Source organism: Camellia sinensis, chromosome 3 (genome assembly GCF_055761805.1).
Source record: "Camellia sinensis isolate YWXY chromosome 3, ASM5576180v1, whole genome shotgun sequence".
Lineage (NCBI taxonomy): Eukaryota > Viridiplantae > Streptophyta > Magnoliopsida > Ericales > Theaceae > Camellia > Camellia sinensis.
In genome coordinates this window covers 210,387,080-210,408,169 of record NC_138963.1, presented here as the reverse complement: position 1 = coordinate 210,408,169, position 21,090 = coordinate 210,387,080, and the positions used below count along the sequence as shown (strand labels likewise).

Here is a 21,090-nt window from a genome sequence, read left to right as displayed (position 1 = left end):
TACCGGGAACTCAACCTATTTCTAAGACTCCGTATAGAATGTCACCTGTTGAGATGAAGGAATTGAAACTTCAGTTGCAAGATTTACTAGACAAGTGATTCATTCGCCTGAGTGTATCTCCGTGGGGTGCACCAGTTCTATTTGTGAAAAAGAAGGATGGAACACTTCGGCTTTGTATCGATTACAGGGAACTTAATAAGGTAACAATCAAGAATAAATGTCCTTTGCCAAGAATTGATGATCTATTTGACCAGCTTCAAGGGGCACAAGTCTTTTCTAAGATTGATCTACGGTCCGGCTACCATCAATTAAAGGTTAAGGCTGATGATGTTGAGAAGACAGCCTTTCGAGCTCGCTATGGTCATTATGAATTTCTGGTTATGCCCTTTGGAGTTACTAACGTCCCAGCAGCTTTTATGGATTTGATGAACCGTGTCTTTAAGCCTTATTTGGACGAATTTGTGGTGGTTTTTATTGACGATATTCTCATATATTCGAAGACTGTAGAAGCTCATGAGAATCATCTTCGTTTGATCCTTCAAACCCTCCAAGAAAAGAAACTGTATGCAAAGTTGAAGAAATGTGAATTTTGGCTACTGGAGGTAGCATTTCTGGGGCACGTTATCACTAAGGAAGGAGTTTCTGTTGATCCACATAAGATTGAGGCAATCGTGAGTTGGCCAACTCCCACTAATGTGACCGAAGTGCGTAGTTTTATGGGGTTAGCCGGCTATTACAGACGGTTTGTTCAAGATTTCTCAAAAATTACTGTGCCGGTTACACAACTGACTCGAAAAGGAGTTACATTTGAATGGACAGAAGAACGGGAGTCTGCTTTCCAAGAATTGAAGACAAAGTTGACCACAGCACCAGTTTTGGCCCTGCCATCCGGTACAGAGGGATATGTCATCTATAGTGATGCTTCGCACAAAGGACTTGGTTGTGTACTGATGCAAAATGGAAGAGTCATCGCTTATGCTTCTCGGCAGCTGAAACCCCACGAGAAGAGTTATCCCACGCATGATCTCGAGTTAGCAGCAGTCGTCTTTGCTTTGAAGATATGGAGACATTATCTGTATGGCACTACTTGCGAAGTGTACACCGACCACAAGAGTTTCAAGTATCTTTTTACTTAAAAAGAGCTGAATATGCGGCAGCGACGGTGGCTGGAACTTATTAAAGATTACGATTTGCAGATCCAATACCATCCTGGCAAAGCCAACACAGTTGCGGATGCACTTAGTCGAAAAAGTATGGGGACTTTAGCAAATTTGGTTACAGGGCAAAAGGGATTGGCAGATGAATTGGCTAAAATGGAAGTGGACCTTATATTACATGGGCAGGAGGCTTTAATAGCAGCAGTGGTGGCCCAACCAACCGTACTTGAAGAAATTAGACTGCACCAGATAGAAGATGAAACTCTAAAGAAGATATGTGATGAATTAGGAACTAAACCGAAATCAGGATTCAGTGTAGTAGATGCGGTGCTTAAATTTCAAAATCGAGTATGTGTCCCCAATGTGTTGAACTTTAAACAGAAACTTATGGAAGAGGCACATACTTCAAGATTTTCAATGCATCCAGGAAGTACCAAAATGTATCGAGGTTTGAAGCAAAATCTTTGGTGGCCAGGTATGAAAAAGGAGATAGCAGAGTTTGTCTCTAAGTGTTTGCAATGTCAGCAAGTAAAAGCAGAGCATCAGAGACCAGCAGGGTTGTTACAATCCCTTCCCATCCCAGAATGGAAATGGGAACATCTGACCATGGATTTTGTTGTGGGATTACCACGGACTCCTCGAGGTATGAATTCTATATGGGTCATTGTGGACCGATTAACTAAGTCTTCTCACTTCCTACCAGTAAAGACTCAGTATAATGCAGATAAATTGGCGGTAATATATGTGAATGAAATTGTGAGGCTTCATGGTGTTCCGGTTTCTATTGTGTCAGATAGGGATCCTAAGTTCGTTTCCAGATTCTGGCGGAGTTTACAAGAAGCAATGGGTACAGAATTGAAGTTCAGCACAGCTTTCCACCCTCAAACCGACGGTCAATCCGAGAGAACGATACAGACTCTTGAAGATATGCTCCGAATGTGTGTGCTAGATTTTCAAGAAAGTTGGGAAACCCATCTACCATTAGTAGAATATGCGTACAATAATAGCTACCATTCGAGTATAGATATGGCACCCTATGAAGCTTTATATGGAAGACCATGTCGTTCTCCGGTGTGTTGGGCTGAAGTTGGAGATAAATCCTTGCTAGGGCCTGAAATTGTTCAGTTAACCACTGAAAAGGTCAAAGTTATTCGAGAAAGATTGAAAACTGCTCAAAGTAGGCAGAAGAGTTATGCGAATAATCGACGGAGGGATTTGGAATTTGAAGTAGATAATTATGTCTTTGTAAAAGTCACTCCGATGAAAGGACATCCGAGATTCAGAAAAAGGGGTAAGTTAACACCCCGTTATGTTGGTCCCTTCCAAATTTTGGAGAAAGTGGGTCCGGTAGCTTACCGAGTTGCCCTTCCGCCGAATATGAGTCAAGTACATAACGTGTTTCATGTCTCTATGCTTCGCGGATACCTCCCGGATCCATCTCATGTTATTGACTACCACCAAATTGAGTTGGATGACAAGCTAACTTACGAGGAAAAACCAATTTGTATTTTGGACCGACAAGTGAAACAATTACGAAACCGGAAAATTCCAATGGTAAAGGTTGAGTGGCAAGAACATTACGGAACTAACGCAACTTGGGAAAAAGAAGAGGAAATGCAACATCAATACCCACACCTGTTTCAGTCCTAAGGTAAAACAAGTTTGGAGGACCAAACTTATTTAAGGGGGGGAAAGTGTAATAACCCGACCCTCGTATATGCGTTCTGATTTATTTTTAGTCCTTGTTTTATGTTTTTAAATGTTTACTGCGAAATTCAATGAGAAATTAAGATTAAGTAAGTGAAATCCATGTTTAAGGATGCTTATCTGTTCTTTAAGGAACGTATCTGTTACACCTTAAATTTTTGACTTAGAAATTGGAAGCCTTAACGGCTTAATTATCTAAAATTGATTATATATCTGTGATCAACATAATTTTTACGTAATATTATGTATGTTTGCGAAATTTCAATTTCGGAACGATTAAACGATGGAATTTTGTCTTATATGCCTTTATATATATATATATATATATATATATCAAAGTCTAAGTTCCTTTAAGCTTGAGCAAAAATAATTTGACAATCTCCTGGAGAGGAAAAAAAACAAACGAACGAAGAGGGAAAAAGGGAGAAACAAGGGCAAGGCTCAACAAGGAAAGGGAATTGAGATTAAATTAGGAGGATCCTTGCAATTTTTAAAAGTTCAAGGTATGTTAAATTGGTTGTATACGAGAATTCTTCTTTCAATTGTGTAGAAGGGTTTGTTATGATTCATGTTTGATGATTTAGGGTTGTCATGAAGAATTGTTCATAATTTGTGTTTGACTGAAGAGAATACTCATCAATTGGTTGCTTTGATATGCAAATTATACCTCACTCTTTGTTTCTCATGTCAAATCCAAGAAAATATATTTATGTAGTGTATGATGTTTAATAAACATGAGGAACATGCATTAAAGATGGAAGTTAGAAGGATTGCAACTTGATAGAGCTTCTAATCATGTGTATTTGTGACACTTAAGTTCCAAACCATGATATGGTGATGTTGGGTTAATGTATTGCATTAATTTATCCTTGTCTTGCATGAATAATGAAGTGGTGTTGCAGAATTTTCGGTTGAACTTCGAAACTGTTCAAACAGGGGCACGGCCGCTCGAGCGGAGGTTCGGGCGCTCGAGCGGAAAGGAAGAAAATTTATATGTTCTGTTTTACGTGCTGGACCCTCAATTATTTTTAGATTATGTTTTTGATGATCTTAGATGGTTATAAATTCAGTTGAAGCGTAACAAATGAGGAACTAATTTACCAAGGGAAAAGAAAAACTAATATGCAAGTTTTGATTGTGTACAGGACACACTCTGGGAGGAAGTAGCACGTCGTCTCAACACCATAGTGAGTAGTAGTACCATTATATGCTTCATATGTATAGCTAATGATTGTCATTAGCATCTTGTTCATACATGGTATGTGATTATGTTCATGTTTTAATGTGGGTATATAAAGAAATGGGGAAGATGAAGTATTTTCATTCTCTAAGATTATGGGCCTTTGGCCATATTATATAAGTAGCTACGTTATGAAACAAAGTGCTACACGGGACTAAGTGCTACATTGTGAGTCACCGCTAGAACCCGTGTGGGACACCTCTTGAGTTCATGCAAGAATTTACAAGGGCTTAACGCCAATTTACAAGGGCTTAATGCCAATCTACGATGGCTTAGTGCCAATTTACAAGGGCTTAATGCCAAATGATTCAAGGGCTCCATGCCAATTTATCCAAGGGCCTTGCGCCACTGAGTTAATGGGCTTCATGCCACCATGTTAAGAGTTTGTGCCACATCATGTAAGGGCTTTAAGCCAAAACGTTATGTTCAAACCAATATGTTCCATGATAAGATCTAAAACTATTATGAATAAGTACAGACTCAGACTCGTTATGTGAATGCTGCATTAGTATACGAAAGTACAAATTTGAAGCTTTGGATACCAGGTTGGAACTTTCCTTGGCATTGTAGAATTTCAAATTTTGCATGGTCCGCTCGAGCGGAGGAATTTCCGTTCGAGCGTAAAATTCAACCTCTCAGCAGTTTTCAGAAATTTCGCTGTCCGCTCGAGCGTGGGAATTCCTGCTCGAGCGTAAAAATCGACCGCCCAGTATTTTTGTTAAGTTGTACAGTCCGCTCGAGCGGCCAAAGTGGCGCTCGAGCGGGGACACATTTTCAGGGAAATTTGGAAAAGTTGCATTTAATTCATATGTCTATCCTCATCTATTTTCAAGGCATGTTAGACACAATATATGGTTCAATAAGTGTTGAGAAGTTACGAAACTATATGTATTTTTTTTTTTTACTACGGTTCAAGTTAAGTATCACTTTGTTACGTATTACTATTCACTGAGCTTGGCTCACCCTTTGTTATGTCTGTGTCTGTAGGTAACCAACCAGGAGGTCAGCCCTAACCCGGAACGTCTGTTTCTTTCGTCAACCTGTATGAGCCCGAGTACTAAACGATAGCACTTATTTTGTGAAGTCTGACTGTATTTTGCTTACTCGTTTAAGGTTGATTGTACATGGCACTAATGTTTTTGTATATGCCTTACTATAAGGTTGGGCCTGTGTATGTATGTGTATATAACTGACACTAGAGGTATCATTTTGGCTTGTAACTAATTGTCATAGTGTTCATGATGCATGTGATCCTGGCATATTAGAAGTAGCTCAATGTAGGTTCTTATTGTTTTGAGTTCTAGTACATCCGTTAAGGCCCCGTATATTACGTACAATAGTGTATTTATCTGTTTCCGTTTAGGTCATGGCCAAACTCTTAGGGACGGGTTTAGGGGCGTGACAATTAATGTACCTCATTTGGAAATAATAAGACTAGAACCTCTACCTGATCTAATGTGATAGAACTATGGTTTGATGAGACCTTTGTTTACCTGAGAGAACTTCTATTTGTTGACTCACGCTTGAACTTTGACTTGATATAACTGGGTAGAACGTGCGTTTGCTATGACCTGGTTAAACTTTCATTGATTTGATCTGAGGAGACCCTTATTGAGAGCTATTATCTGATCGAATACATTATGGGGAATTGTGAATTGCTTATGCTTGAATAACAGGGCCGTGTTGTTAAGGGAACTAACCAAATGGGAATTAGAATCAATCTTGAACCCTTAGGAATAATGTGAACTGTCAACAGTAGACTATGTGATTACGAATAGCTTCTTACTATATGCCTATAACCGATTGGGAAAAACACGTGAATGAGATTATGAAATTTGGTAACTTGTGCTTGGGAAATGTGGGAATACCGTATACATGACACGTGGTTAATTACTCCGGTATTACCGTTACTACCATGAACTTGGTTGACTAGAGCATGATTGTTTTGGTGTTACTGTACTTCAAAACTGACGGGATTTGTGGCAACAGACTGGCTGATTATAAACTCTAACTACCTGGGGGTATATGTAATCAGTATGACTGCTTCTGTGTTGACACATAGTACGATTGAATTTGTGGAAACTGAGGCTAATGAATAGTATATGAATGATTACTTCGGAATTTCGTTCACTGCTATGGGGTTAATGTACGAAATTACCTTGTATTTCTATTATCCTTTGGATGACCTGGACTAACTGTAATGGATTACCGAATTGGAAACCAAATTGAATAAAGACCAGATGAATGACTCGAAAATGAATAAATCAAATCTCTGTAACTTAACGGGGGAAATTACTAATGAAAATGGAAATTGTGTGAATCTATGACCCCAATAAGTACTTGATATTAGTAATGTGAATAATAACATAGTAAAGTGTGTTCAACTGTATTTGTTTTCTGTGTGTCTAAAGGGGATTTGTTTTCTAAAATATTATGTGTTGTGCAATGAATAATTGTCTAATCTCTGATATGTATTCGTGTGACTCTTAGTTTTATGTGATATCTGTTGGCTGTTACCCGGTATCGGAGGTTCCTTTATGGAACTTATTTCTGTCTGCACTCTGTTACCCGTATCGGAGGCCCTGTCACGAGGGCTCAGCTTCTATTCTGTTCTGTTACCCGAATTCGGAGGTCCCTTTATGGAACTGGTTATTTATAACCATCACGTGTCTGTATCTGTTCTGTATCTGCTATGTCTGCATCTGTTCTGTATCTACTCTATTGTGCTAATAAATACACCATGTATGTTTAAGCAAGACATGTGACATTTGTGTATGATCCGGACAAGAATATGAATATGAACACGTATTTGAATTTGTTCTTGACTAAAATCTGAGTATGTATAAGACCCTGTGTTGATACGGACCCTAATCTCTGTATATGATTTATGATTCTATTCCTGGTACTGAGATAACGTTAAGATTGGGTCAGGAACATGTTTATGTTATGCTTCTATTTTATAAAGAGTTAAAGTTACATTTATGACAAGCATCATTTCTGTTAGCATACATTAACACAAGTTTGGAGGACCAAACTTTTTAAGGTGGGGAGACTATAATAACCCCGACCCGTAATTAGCTACTAATCAGTAATCAACGATGCTAATTAAGTGAATAGAATAGATTATGAGTTTATTATGTAATTCTTCATGATTTGGCTTTCTATCTGTTATTCATAGAATTATCTGTTATGGGTTCTACTTAGAATCTGAAGTTGTTAGCCTAAATACTTTTAGAAACCAAACTTGAGTTCATGGACTGACTGACTAGAATACTTGAACTAATTTTGATTAATTGAATTGTGGGCTAACCTTGACTGATTAAGGTTACTTGTGTCTAACTAAGATGATGCATGATTAATCCCTAATCTACTCATATTATGTGATTAAGTGGGTAGTGTGTGGAGGCATTTTGTGAAGCGAAGTGTAGAGGATTGAAACCCTTAAGTGAGTGTGTACAGAGGATTTGTGTAGGGGTATTGAGAAGTTTGAGTTGGGCATTTGGTGATATTGAATGTAGGGAATTGCAACTCTTGAGGATGTGTTGGGTTGATGCATGTGTATGCACGTGTAGTGTATTCAAAGTGTGAGAGTGTGTGTTGTGGTTGTTTGGCTGAGACTGAGAGTGTTTGTAGCATTCTTTTCTGTATTTCCTTACTGAGAGAATTCAGCTAGAGAGAGAGAGGATTTGGCCTTAGAGTGAGAAAGCTCAAAAGTTTAAAGATTAGAAGAGGAATAGGAAGATTCACCTCTCATGTTTTGGGAACAAGCTCTAGGTACGGGTTCTATGTCTGAAATTTTGTAGCTAATCCTGCATGCATCACGATTTCATGAGTCTTGAGCTACCTTCTTGAGAGTGCAAGAAAATGGGTCTTTGAGCACATAAATAGCTTTCATGAGTATCCATGGTAGAATCATCTTTGATTTGATCATTTTGGGTTTGAGTTTTAAAAGTCCTTGCATGTATGTGAACTTTAATCATGTCCATCGTTTCAGAATTCATGGGGTTGTTGGTCACTATTTGCATGTTTTGAACAAAGTAAGAAAACAATTTGAAAATCTTTCATGCATGAGCTTTTGAATTCAAATTTGCTAAATTCATGAGTTTTGAGCTAAACATTTGAAAATGATCATGTATTTGTGTTTTAGGAAGCTTTACAAGTGTTTGATCAAGCCACGTACGAATTTGCCATTGAAATACCATTCCGAAGCTTAAACTCTGTTTTTGGAAAAACCCAGGATTTTATAGTCCGCTCGAGCGAGGAAACCTGCGCTCGAGCGGAGAATGCGAGCTCTTAGTTTTTTTTTTTTAAACATGAGCTCTCCGCTCGAGCAACCACTTTGACACTCGAGCGAACCGTTCGCATGTTGTTGATCCACTCGAGCGTGGGATTTGTAGCTCGAGCGTGGATTGTGACCAATCAATACTTTTTCCCAAGTTTACAGGTCGCTCGAGCGAAGGAAGTCACGCTCGAGCGAGGAAGTCTACGCTCGAGCGGGGACCTTATTTTCAAAAAATTTGCCTAAGTGTTCCAACTCATGTTTTGGCATCCTCATTGCATCCTAAGCATTCCTAAGCCTTAACTAAGCCTTAGTAATGAGGTTATGGATTAGAAACACACTAAGAAAAGAATGTACTAAGTTCTGAGACTACAAGTGTATGTGTTTTAGGCAATGTGATAAGATAGAATAAGAAACCTATGTAATAAGAAAGCTAAGCCGTGTTGGCCACATGAATGTGTAATGATAAGACATACTTGTGTTATGTATTTTGTGATTGTAGGTCAAGACTCGAGGATTGATTGACCGCTTACTGGAACCTGTGAGTAACGTTATTGTAAAGATACGTTTATATGAAATTATGTTCCAAATGAAATGTGATAAGCTATGATTTCTGAAATGATATCTGTTTTCGTGAACGAATATTCCATGTTTGAAATCTATTATGGCATCCATAGTTAGTCCCAAGTCATGGGGGACGACATGAAAATGTGGGTCCATGACATACAAGTAATTACGAGATCTCGTTAACCACTTCATTGTGGTGATATGTGTTTAATCGGTATCCGGAACCGATTACTCTAGTTAGAAGACGTTCTGTGATGTGTTCTATGGGATGTACCATTATTATGTTTTGATATGAGAATAATTATGCTCTGGTCTGTTTTCTGCTTATGATATATTCGGATTTTGTTCACTAACCCCTTTACCTTAATGTTATTCACTGGGCTTTAGCTCACTGTTTATATATATATATATATATATATATATAGGTGAGTATTCTGGAGTTCGAGCCTGAAGGCTTTTGTTTGGATCTGTGGTCCGTTGTCAGCCAACCATTGTGCCTCACGTAGAGGTTCCCGAAGCGCCCTGTGTTTAAGTTCTGTGGTCTCTGTTTATATAAGACTTGTTTTGATGTTGTTGGTTGTACTTAAAATATTGTAATGTGTGTGGGTATAATGTATGAATAATTTTTGATTATGTATATAAAGTTTTAAATATTCTGTTCATATAAGTCAGCTCAGCTCATTGGACAACTATATTTATGTATTTGCTTCTGCTAGCCCCCTTAATTTTAATAATCTGTCCAGAGGCCTTCAGTAATCCAAGGGTTACTGGCCAGTTACAATGCTAAACCTATAAGGGCGGGTTTGGGTCGTGACACTCTTTCTCTCCATTTGAGTGATTTTAGGTGTATTCTAGCAATTTTTGCTAGTTTGAAGTTGATTTGGGAAATTTTTTTCACAGAGGATTTATGTTTAAGAGACGGTGACTCTTGTTATTTTGGGAAATTTTTTAATTCTGAATTTTCTTGTTGCTAGATGGTTTGAAAATTGCTATTGAATTAGCACTTCTTCTTGAAGTATTAGTCTATTTGTTTTGTTGTGTACTGTTAGGAACTCTTCTCTTTTGCTTTTATAATTCTAGTATGTGACTTAGAGAAGTAATATGCATATGTGTTTATATTGAATTCATTTTCATTTTTTCCTTTTCAATTGGCTGGTCAAATTGCACGCACTGCAACCATTTCCGAATTGATAAGGTATTTATCTAAGTTTCTTAAAATTTGAGTAATTAGAAACTTTAAGTGTATAATCTAAAATAGTTCTATGTATTATTGGTGGGCTGTTTTTTACTGAATTAATGGTATTCTTACTATTAATGAGTTGTATATTCTATAGGGATATGTTGAGAGGAGACAATATGATACAATTCAATTGATTATGTAAATTATAGCACTTGATGAGTATGTCATGAAAATTCATCACTTGATTTTTTATTGAATGACAAAAGAAAAAAAAAATGTTAATGAAGAGAAAAATTAAAGAAGTTATAAAAATTTGAAATTTAAAATAAAAAACTGAGACAGTTATAGAGCAATTAGAGACTGAGAATTTTTTTTTTAAATAAGTTTCACTGGGTTGTAAATTTCATATAATAGAATAGATACTCAAATAAGTTATTTTATGTGAATTAGTTCAAGTGAGAATTACCATGTGGGTTAAGTCTTCCCCAACTTTTCTAGCTTTCTCTGTCAATGATCTCATCTTCAATATTCAAAAGTTCAATTTTGTATTGCAAATGGTGGCTGAATAGTACTCTGTTTTGGTGAGTTGTTGTTGGTCTTAGGTAAAGCTTGTTTGGTTGCTATATCTTTGTATTGGAACCTCTCTAATCTATTGTTGCTTTGGGAATGCACATGGTTGGTCTTAGACTTGGGTGCCAACATAGTTGGGATGTGAGGTGTTGACAATGATGCAAATTCATCCCTTAGTCAATGAAGAAAAAAAAAAGTTATTTTGTGTGCTAGCAAATGTTGAAGTGTTGTTCTTGGTGATTTTGGGTGGGTGGAATTCTAAATGGTACATGGAGATATATAGAGTTGTCAACTAGTTTAGCTAGAATCAAACCCAAAAACTAAAGTTCTTGGGGTTGGTCATTGGCCTAGTCAGATGTTCATTCTTATTTTAAAAATTATATGTAATTTTTCTTCAAATACTTATGAGCCATTTTCACACTAACAAATCATTTAGTAACCATCCATTTTTGTTGCTTGATGGTTTACTCTCATAAAAACATGAGTGCATGTTTATGGAAACAATCTCCAAACAGCCCCAATATCTAGATAAGTCTCCTCATACTGGAGGACGGTTAGATAATTTGCTTGGGTTGACACCTTTATCCATCGTCTCTGCTACTAGTTGATTTGTATGACAAAATTGGTCCGTAAGCATCTAGGGGGGAAATTGGACAGGCAGCCTCAGATTTGAATGTCAATAATGCTTAAAACATTGTTATGAAATGTTATGGATACCGTATAATGTATTTATCTTTTCTTGTTTTTAAATTGGTGTGTGAGATGGCTAACACCAACATTCTTTATTGCAAGTATGCAATACAAAGGCTTTAATTTTTTTGTTTTTTTTTTTTTTTTTGTTTAGATGGGCAGTGGATGCTTTAGTTTGATGGTTGATAAGTTTTCTTGGTTTCTTTCTACTTCTTAACCTTCATTCATTGTTAAATCATCAACAAAAGGCATGCTTATCTTCACTCAAAATGTTTATTTTGGTCCAAAATGATCAATAAAAACAACTATCTACTTGCACAAAGCAATTTATACATCTACATATATATGTATATATATTCTTTAGTTTTTTTTTTTTTTTTTGGTGGTCCTGTTTATTTGTTAGATTCTTCTTTTCCTTGTCAATTCTTAACTTGTTTCTGTTGGTACTAAATCAGGGATTTGCAAAAGCAACCTGTAATTTTACCACATTGATTGGTCTAGGGGCATTTGATCTAGTTTATAAAGCTCAGATGTTAACTAGTGAGACAGTTGTTAAAGTGCTTGCAAGTGATTCAAGCAAGGAGCAAAAGAATTCCAAACAGAGGTTAGTGGTTATTGAATTAATATTTTAGGCACATGACGTGTAACAAGGCATTGTGGTTTCACTAATAGATAGCTTTTGCTGGAAAATTGAGTATCTTATCTTATCTATTTCACTAATTGATTTGTATGTCTTTCTCTTTGCAGCTAACAAAAGCAGCAAAAGCACAATTTTCATGTGATTACAGTGATCACCTTGCTCTTGTCTGGGCTTATGAGGGCTGGAAAGAAGCTGAAAGAGACGTAGTTGGATATGAATACTGCTGGAAGAATTTTCTTTCTGCTCAATCAATGAAAGCTATTGATGCTCTGCGATGGGAGTTCTACTCTTCACTTGAGGAATATGTTTTAAATTTTAATGTTAGATGGATGTGAATTAGATGATTATATAAATTACAAGCGGATTTATAATTGAAGGAATATGTAGTTTGGAATTACTTGTGGATGAAAATTTATAATAGTCATTGACTTTAATTAAACAGTTTCAGAATTTGATGATTTATATATTTTGTTGAATGTTCATGATTCATGTGAATTGTTGGTTTGATTGATTATTGTAAATTACAGATTGTATTGAATGGATTGGATAAATTATTATGAATTACAGATTTATTTTGCTGCATGTTGGTGCAAACATTCCTTTTAGCGACCAAATTTTTTGGTCGTGACATGTAACAATTGGTGACCAAACTAAGAGGTCATAGAATGTCACAATTGGTGACAAAAATTTTTGGTTGTGGAATGTCACAATTGGCTACCAAAATGTTTTTATCATGGAATGTCACAATTGGCAACCAAACTTTTTAGTCGTAGAATGTGATAATTGGCGACCAAATTTTTGGTCGTAGAATGTGACAATTGGCGACTAACATGTTTGGTCAGGAATATGTCACTTTTTGAGACTAAAATGTTTTAGCGACTAAATGATTAGTCGCAGTATTGATATATTTAGCGACCAAAAATTTAGTCGGCAAATCCAATTTTTTCCCGACTAACAAAAGTTTTGGTCGCTAATTACTTTTGTCGACTCTCAATTGGCGACCAAGATAGCAACCAAAGTGGCAACCAAAAAAATTAGTCACAAATAGCTTTTGCCGACTAAAAATGAATTTTTACTGACTAAATTTTTAGTCGGCAAAAATACAATTTCCTGTAGTGTTCACACTTGCATGAAATGTAAGATGTAGTTATAATTGATAGGATATAAAATAATAAATATTTGTGTATTTGTGTTGGAGATTTTTTCAAATATAAAAATAAAAATTTTATAATAAAAAACAATAAGAATAAGAATAAGAAATGCACAAAACATTGGATAAGTTAACAAATTTACTTGCCTTGCTCATAAACCCTTAGTTAGTTTTTTGGTCATAAAAATAAAATAAAAAACACACAAACAAGCAAACGAATTGGTAAATCTTTTACCTTCCCTTCAGTGTTTACAAAGTCCAATTATGTCGAATAAAAAAAGATATTACCACTAGGGCGGAATCAAAATTATATCATCAAAGGAGTTAAAGATAAATAATTTTTTTATTAAATATACAGATGCACATGTATATATAATATGATATATAAATTATATATATACACATAAAAAAATATTCAAATACTATAGAAGTCATCTATAATAAGATTTAAAAAAAAAAAAAAAACTTTAGGTAGAAAAAAAAAAAAAAAAAGGTAAGATGGTAAAAGAATGTGATACATGTCTTTTATACTTGAAAATTATTTTATTTATATAATAAGATATATATTTTAAAAACATTAATGATAAATATAATTTTTCACAGAAACAGATGAGTCATGCATCCCGCATAGTTTTTCTTCTAATTCTATCCTGATAACTGCCCTATTCTAATCACATGCAATTGGCACTGCTCTAAACTAGCAAGGACCAGAGGTTGTTAATTTCACACAGTATTTTAATTTCGCTAATTTTACAAGCACTGAAAAAAAAATAATAATATTTTTACATGCCTTAAAAAAAACACGCACACACACATACACAAAGTAATATGCACATAAAAATCAATATGAAATTTAGATTCATTTTGAGTGCCACTTACATCAAAAATGAATTTAAACTACACATTGATTTTTTTGTGTATTTTTTTTTTTTTTTTGAACGATATTGTGTGCGCATAATAACATTATTGTTTTTAATAGTTGACAAGCTATTAATAAAGATTAGGAGATAAACGAGGGGTGACAAGTACTTCAAGTGGAGTGACTTTGAGATTTGTTAGTCCAGCACTCTCAGTCATATCAATTAGTGCATTGGATGGAGTCGAAAGCTCGAAGCCATGGAGTAACCTAGCCAGCACCAAGTGCAACATTTGGACACCGAATGATGTTCCAGGGCACACCCTTCTTCCAGCTCCAAAGGGGATCAACTCAAAATGCTGACCCTTGACATCAACATCTTTGTGGCTTGTAACGAACCTCTCCGGTTGAAACTCCAATGGCTCTGGCCATATGGTTGGGTCCCTTTGGAGCTTCCATAAGTTTAGAGTTAGGCGTGTGCCTTTGGAGACTTGGTATCCACCAATAATGCAATCCTCTGTGAATTCTCTTGGGCCTGATAGTGGGCCTGCTGGGTATAATCTTAATGTCTCTTTAACTATGGCTTGGAGGTATACTAATTTTCTGATATCTGTTTCGTCCACTTGTCTTTCCTTTCCGATGTGGATGTCCAATTCTTCTTGAGCTTTCTTTAATACGTGGCGATTGTTCATTAGTAATGAGAGTACCCATGTCAACATTACTGCAGTTGTATCGGCACCTCCACTGATCAAAACCTACAAATCGTTAACCCAATAACAATTAGCAAATTAAAAGGCAGTGCCCATAGGCAATTTGAGTAATGTTGAGTGTGATGATCATTTGAAACTTGGTTGTGTTTGACAAGTTCAACTTGGAATGACCAAAAGATTAATTAGTGTGTTAATAAAATATCGATCTTGCTAACACACTACAACAAAAACATACTTTAGTGGCACTACACTAGTGGCATATTTTTAGAAAATGCCACAAAAAATGATATTTAGTGGCACGTTTTTGAAAAATGCCACAAAACGACAAACATAAAAGGCTCTAGTGACATTTCAATGAACAAGTGTCACAAAACTACAACAAAAACATACTTTAGTGGCACTACACTAGTGGCATATTTTTAGAAAATGCCACAAAAATGATATTTAGTGGCACGTTTTTTAAAAATGTCACAAAACGACAAACATAAAAGGCTCTAGTGACATTTTAATGAACAAGTGTCACAACACTACAACAAAAACATATTTTAGTGACACCATACTAGTGGCATGTTCTTAAAAAATGTTACAAAAAGAATATTTGGTGACATTTTTTAGAAAAATGTCATAGAGCCACAAACATCTAAGGCTCTAGTGGCATTTCAATTAAAAAAAGTGTCACTTCACTACAACAAAAATGTCACTACAACAAATTTACGTTTTAGTGACACTACACTAGTAGCATGTTTTTAGAAAATGCCACAAAAATAAAAATTGGCATTAAATGTTTTAGAAAAATACCATAGAACCACAAAACATATAAGGCTCTAGTGGCATTTCAATAAAGAAATGTCACATCAATTTTATGACATTTTATAAAATAATGACACAAAAAATTATGTTCGTGACATTTACCAACAAATGCCACTAAACTTTAGTTGCAATGGCATTTTTTTAAAAATGTCAGGACACTAGGTAGGTGCAAATTACTTTTTATGGCATTTAGGTGAAAAGTGTCATAAACAAATATTTTATAGCATTTTGAGAAATGCCACTAAGCCAAAAACTTTCCAAGCTTATAATGACATTTTTGAAAAAACAAAAAATGCCAATATATTTTCTAAATTTTTAAAATGCAGTAAATGATTAAAAATAAATGAATTAAACTTAATATATACTACAGGAAAAAGCATATTCGGCGACTAAATTTTCTGACCAAAAAACATTTGGTCGCTGAAAGTATAGCTTTCAGCGACCAAAACAGCATTAGTTGCCAAAAGTAAAGCTTTTTGGCGACTAAACAATTTTAGTAGCCAAAAGTCTACAATTGGCGACTAAAACTAAGTTTGGTCGCTGATTATATGGGTTTTAGTGACTAAAAAATTTTTAGTAGCCCAAAGTAAAGCTTTTTGGCGACTAAAAAAATTTAGTAGCCAAAAGTCTACAATTGGCGACTAAAAATAAGTTTGGTCGCTGATTATATGGGTTTTACCGACTAAAAAACTTTTAGTAGCCAAAAGTAAAGCTTTTTGGTGCCAAAAAAAATTTTAGTAGCCAAAAGTTTACAATTGGCGACTAAAAAATAAGTTTAGTCGCCAAAAGTGGTCATTTTTAGTGCGGGAGAACTAAAATCCTAAGGCGGGAATAAAATTTTTTGGTGAACAAAATTTTGGTAGTTGAAAGTGCATCTTCGGCGACCAAATCCGATTTTGGTTGACAAAAGTTAAGTTTTTAGCAACTAAAAAATAATTAGTCACCAGAAGTGGTCTTTTTTTTATTTTGGCAATAAATAGTTTATTTTACATAAATTATGTTCAATAAAATAATTATGTTTATACATATAGTTTTATATTAATATGGATGTATGTATTATATAAATAATATATGTTGCATATATAATCATGTGGTGGTATAGAGGTGTAGTGGGAAGAGTGTGGTGTATAAGGTTTATGGTGCGGAAGGTTGGCGGTTCGAGTCTCCGCAAGAGCGGATTCTACAACGAATTATCATCATGAATGGCACTTAATAACGTCACGAATAGTGCCTACCATGACATTAAAGTGTCACTGAAAGGTTTTAGTCTTGATGGTGTAATGACACTTACAAGTGTCACTAACTCTTTTTTTAATGGCGCTTGATAGTGCCACAAATAATATCTACCATGACATTAAAATGTCATTGAAAGTTTTTAGCCATGATGGTGCAGTGGCACTTGCAAGTATCTATCGTGGTACTCGTATCTACCGTGGCACCGATAGAAGTGGCACTTGTTCAAAATGCCACAAGACCAAAAAATGTCATTAGAAGAATAGTTTTGTGGCACTTTCAAATGTCACTAAACTAAGAAAATGTTGTAGTGACAAGTGTTTTTAGAGTACAAGTAAAAAATAAAATTTTTGTATAATACAATACACTTTTCATTAATTTTAGTGTACTTTTACTGAATTTGAGACACTTTTTAACGTTTTAATATTTTTTTAAAAAATTTGTGCGTACTTTCTAACATTAAGCAATACGCATAGGACACTTGTTAACCAATGTCATAAAAGAAAATTATGTCTGAACAGAAAATTTGACAAAATAATTTGATCCTTATCGGCTAACTAGATTTTTCACTAAAAACCTTTTGCTGGTCTTCTATTGTGGCTGATTATTTATTGTGGAAAATAAAGCAAGAATAAGCACCGAATTCACCTTGATTTTTATTTATTTATAACTAGAGAAGAACATTGAAACTTTGTTACGAGGGTCTCCTCTTACCTGAAATTTCTTTAGTTCAACAAGAAAAACTTTTTTTTATAATATAATATAAAATATTATTATTTGGAATAAATTACATAAGAAAAGAATCTTCTATTTTATTTTTCCATGTAAAAAAAACAAAAAAGTTTAAGAACTGAAGATTTATAACACTGAAAAAAAAAAAAAAAGACCAAAAAATTAGTAACATATAATTGCATTAAAAAGGATATGAATACCCTTCAATTCATGATGGATGATTATGAAACAATCATATTGGCATGTTTTTATTTTAGGTTAGGTTTCACTCCAATTCAAATAGGATTGGAGGATATTGGTGGGTCTTTGTGGATCCATCATGGAGTCCGCAACGATGATCCGAATCACTACATGTGTAACACTCGTCAAATACTTCATTCCAGCAAAAAATCATGTTTAGTGAATATCGATTACCACTTGATCAAATTACATTTGTGTTGACAGTAAGTATGATTTTTTAAATAAATTGTTAATACTAATGTGATTTAATCTGGTGTCTATCGATATACAATCAACGTAATATTTTGCAAAGATGAAGTACTTAACAAGTTCTACATATTGATTGGCTTAAATCATCGATTTGGGCTTTGTGGTGAATTTACGGTGGTCCAATAATACCATCTAATTGGGTTTCTCAACCGGAGAGAGTCTTCTCCTTTTATTTTAAATTCAAAGTTAAAAAATGTATATATACATATATAGATTTAGGGTCTTGTCAACCTATACCTTTACTGCATAAATTAAAAAAAATTTAAAATTATAAATACTCTATAACACAATTTTACAATATCAATTCTATTTTAATAATTTAAATTATTTATTGTATAAATATATGTGTGTAAATTATATATTAAAATAAATAACCTGGTAATCGTAATTATGCACTTTTATAATATTTATTTTCAGATGAATAAATAATCTATTTGAAAAAGAATACTTTGTTACTATTTATAAAAATAAATAAAATAATAATATTAACCAGATCATTTTTTTTTTTTTTTTGACCGGAGATTAATTTAATTTTGTAATTAATAATATATACAAAAAAATGGGCACAAGTCCACGAATCTCCACTACACAGGTCCAGTCCAACGAGTCTGGCCCAAAGGAAGAAAACTTACCAAGCACGTGGCCTTGTTGATGACGTCAACATCGTACCCAGCAAGGTCAGTGTCTTCAAGAGTTGACAGCATCACGTCCATGAAGTCCTGCTCGCCGTTAGACTCACCGGAATCTCTCTTCCGACGGTGCTCCTCCAACCATCCTCCCACAAGACAGTCCATTTCCTTCGCAGTCTCTTTCATGGCCTTTTCATGTCCACCCAAGTCCAACCACCTCAGAAATGGTAATGCATCAGACACCAAAAACAGCCCCAAATACTTGAAGAAATTCCTAAACGCCTTCTGACACCGCCGCGCCTTCTCCTCATTATCACCACCACTACCGCCACCAAACCTGATGTAAATTTAAATTTCAAAATTATAAATTTTATTTTATTCTTTAGTGTTTGCTTAGAATTATTATTTAAGATTAAGATTTTACTTTTTGTTTGACGGATTACAAAAAAAAAAAAAAAAAAAAGAGATAAATAAAATATAAATAAAATATATCTATATTTTATTTAATTTTACGCTCTCTATCTCTATCTTTTTTAAAATCCCTTCAACCAAATCTAATGTTACGTTTCTTATTCCATCTATTTTCTTACCCTACAAGAATTATTTTTTTATTTTGGCGTGCGATTTTACTACTGTTTACGTTTTATGTTATCAATACAAAAACCTCTTTCCGGCCACCATTCTAACCACCACGTTGAGAGTCAAGTCCGCAAACCACTGCTTCATCTCCACCATAATCTTCCCTGAGCTATCTGTCTTTTCTCTCCAAACCCTGTGAAGCTCTTTAATGGCGGTGTCGGTTTCGGAGACTCGGACGTGCTTGAACTGCTCGAGCCGGCGGTGACCGACGAGCTCGAGCGAGATTATCTTGCGGAGCTCGCGCCAATATGAGCCGTATGGGGAGAACGCGAACATGGCGTAGTTGTAGCCGAGGTGTTCAGCGGCGATGAATTTGGGGCGAGACGAGACCGCTATGTCGTGGGTGGTGAAGCATTCTTTGGCTATCTCCCAATTGCTCACCACCACAGCTCGGTGGAGGCCGAGGCGGATGGTGAAAATGGGTCCGTATTTGTCGGACATGGAAGCTAAGGTTTTGTGGGGTAGTTGAGAGCCTCCGAGGAGGTGGAGGTGGCCTAGTATCGGCCATGCACCACCAGCTTCTGGGGGTGAAATTGCCTTGGAAGTTTTAGATCTGTGTAGTAAATAGTAGAGAAGTAGGACTGAAGTAAAGGCTAAAGCTATGGAAGTGTTTGTGACTGAGATATTAAGAACATCCATGGCCGCTTATGGCAATTGGATTTGTTTTGGGTTTAAGGTTTTTCTACTAACTATATATATATATATATATATATATATATATATAGAGAGAGAGAGAGAGAGAGAGAGAGAGAGAGAGTGTGTGTGTGATATTAGGAATTCAAACTTAATCATTTAAAAATTATCTATAATTATCAATGATGTAAATTATTATATATGTTAATATATATAGGGTATATATTCTTAGATATATTAGGTATTAATTTCTTAAATATATTTGAAAATAATCATAGTTAAGTTTTCTGTAAGATACCCTTTCTCATAATTAGTTTTTAATAAGATTCTTTTTCTCAGCCTATATATACAAGTTTTCTATTGTATTAGATAAATACATTCAATACAATGTATATTATTTCTTCTCTCTCTACTATTTTAACATGGTATCAAAGTTAGGTTAAGTATTTAGTAATTTCGTTTCACCAGCGAGCGGTAGCCTTGTCTTGGCTGCCCGCCAGACCTCAACTCATTTTATGGCCATATTTTTTTTTTCTTGTATCGCTTCGTGGTAATCTCTTCCTCTGTCTACTAATTTATTCATATCCTAAATATCTCTATCATATTTTTCTTTTTTATACTCACAATCCTTTACCTTTTTTTTTTTTTTGGTATTGAATTAATTGCATTCCCTTTAAAAAAAAATTATACCTATATTATAGTGAGTATGGTTATACACCATGCAAACCACCCAAGCCATCCTCTTTGGCGTACCACCCAAGTCGCCCCTTGGCATATCGCACAAGCCACCCTCTCTACCGCATAATTCAAGCCGCCCTCTCTAGCACACAATCCAAGCCACCTTCTTTGGCACACAACTTAAGTTGCTCCATGCGCACCATCCAAGTCGCCCTCTAGCATACTCAATCATCTGTTACCATCATCATTCAGTACTACGTCATAAGTTATATGTGTATCACGTTTGCTGGTCTTGACATCTAGTTCTCTACATCAGTCCGGCATGACCCCTTTAAATTGTCCTGACATTGATTCCGATTAGCCTCTACAACGGTCCGGCATGATCTCTTTAAACTGTCCGGACATCCAGTTCTCTACATCGGTCTGACACCCTTTAAACTGTCCCGACATTGATTTCGGTTAGCTGCTACAATGGTCTGGCGTGACCTTAAACTGTCACGG

At 35.3% G+C, this 21,090-nt stretch overlaps 1 protein-coding gene across 1 annotated transcript; it reads right to left on the bottom strand.

The window, feature by feature from the left end:
- Nucleotides 1-13,894: 13,894 nt before the first annotated feature.
- LOC114299900 (cytochrome P450 CYP82D47-like) lies at nucleotides 13,895-20,094 on the bottom strand. The gene is made up of 3 exons (XM_082922121.1): nucleotides 19,304-20,094; nucleotides 18,643-18,976; nucleotides 13,895-14,791 (listed from the first exon to the last, which is right to left on the bottom strand). Exons 1-3 carry the CDS (start codon nucleotides 19,915-19,917, stop codon nucleotides 14,171-14,173), a joined length of 1,569 nt encoding a protein of 522 aa, XP_082778247.1. The 5' UTR covers nucleotides 19,918-20,094; the 3' UTR covers nucleotides 13,895-14,170.
- Between the last annotated feature and the right edge of the window lie 996 nt (nucleotides 20,095-21,090).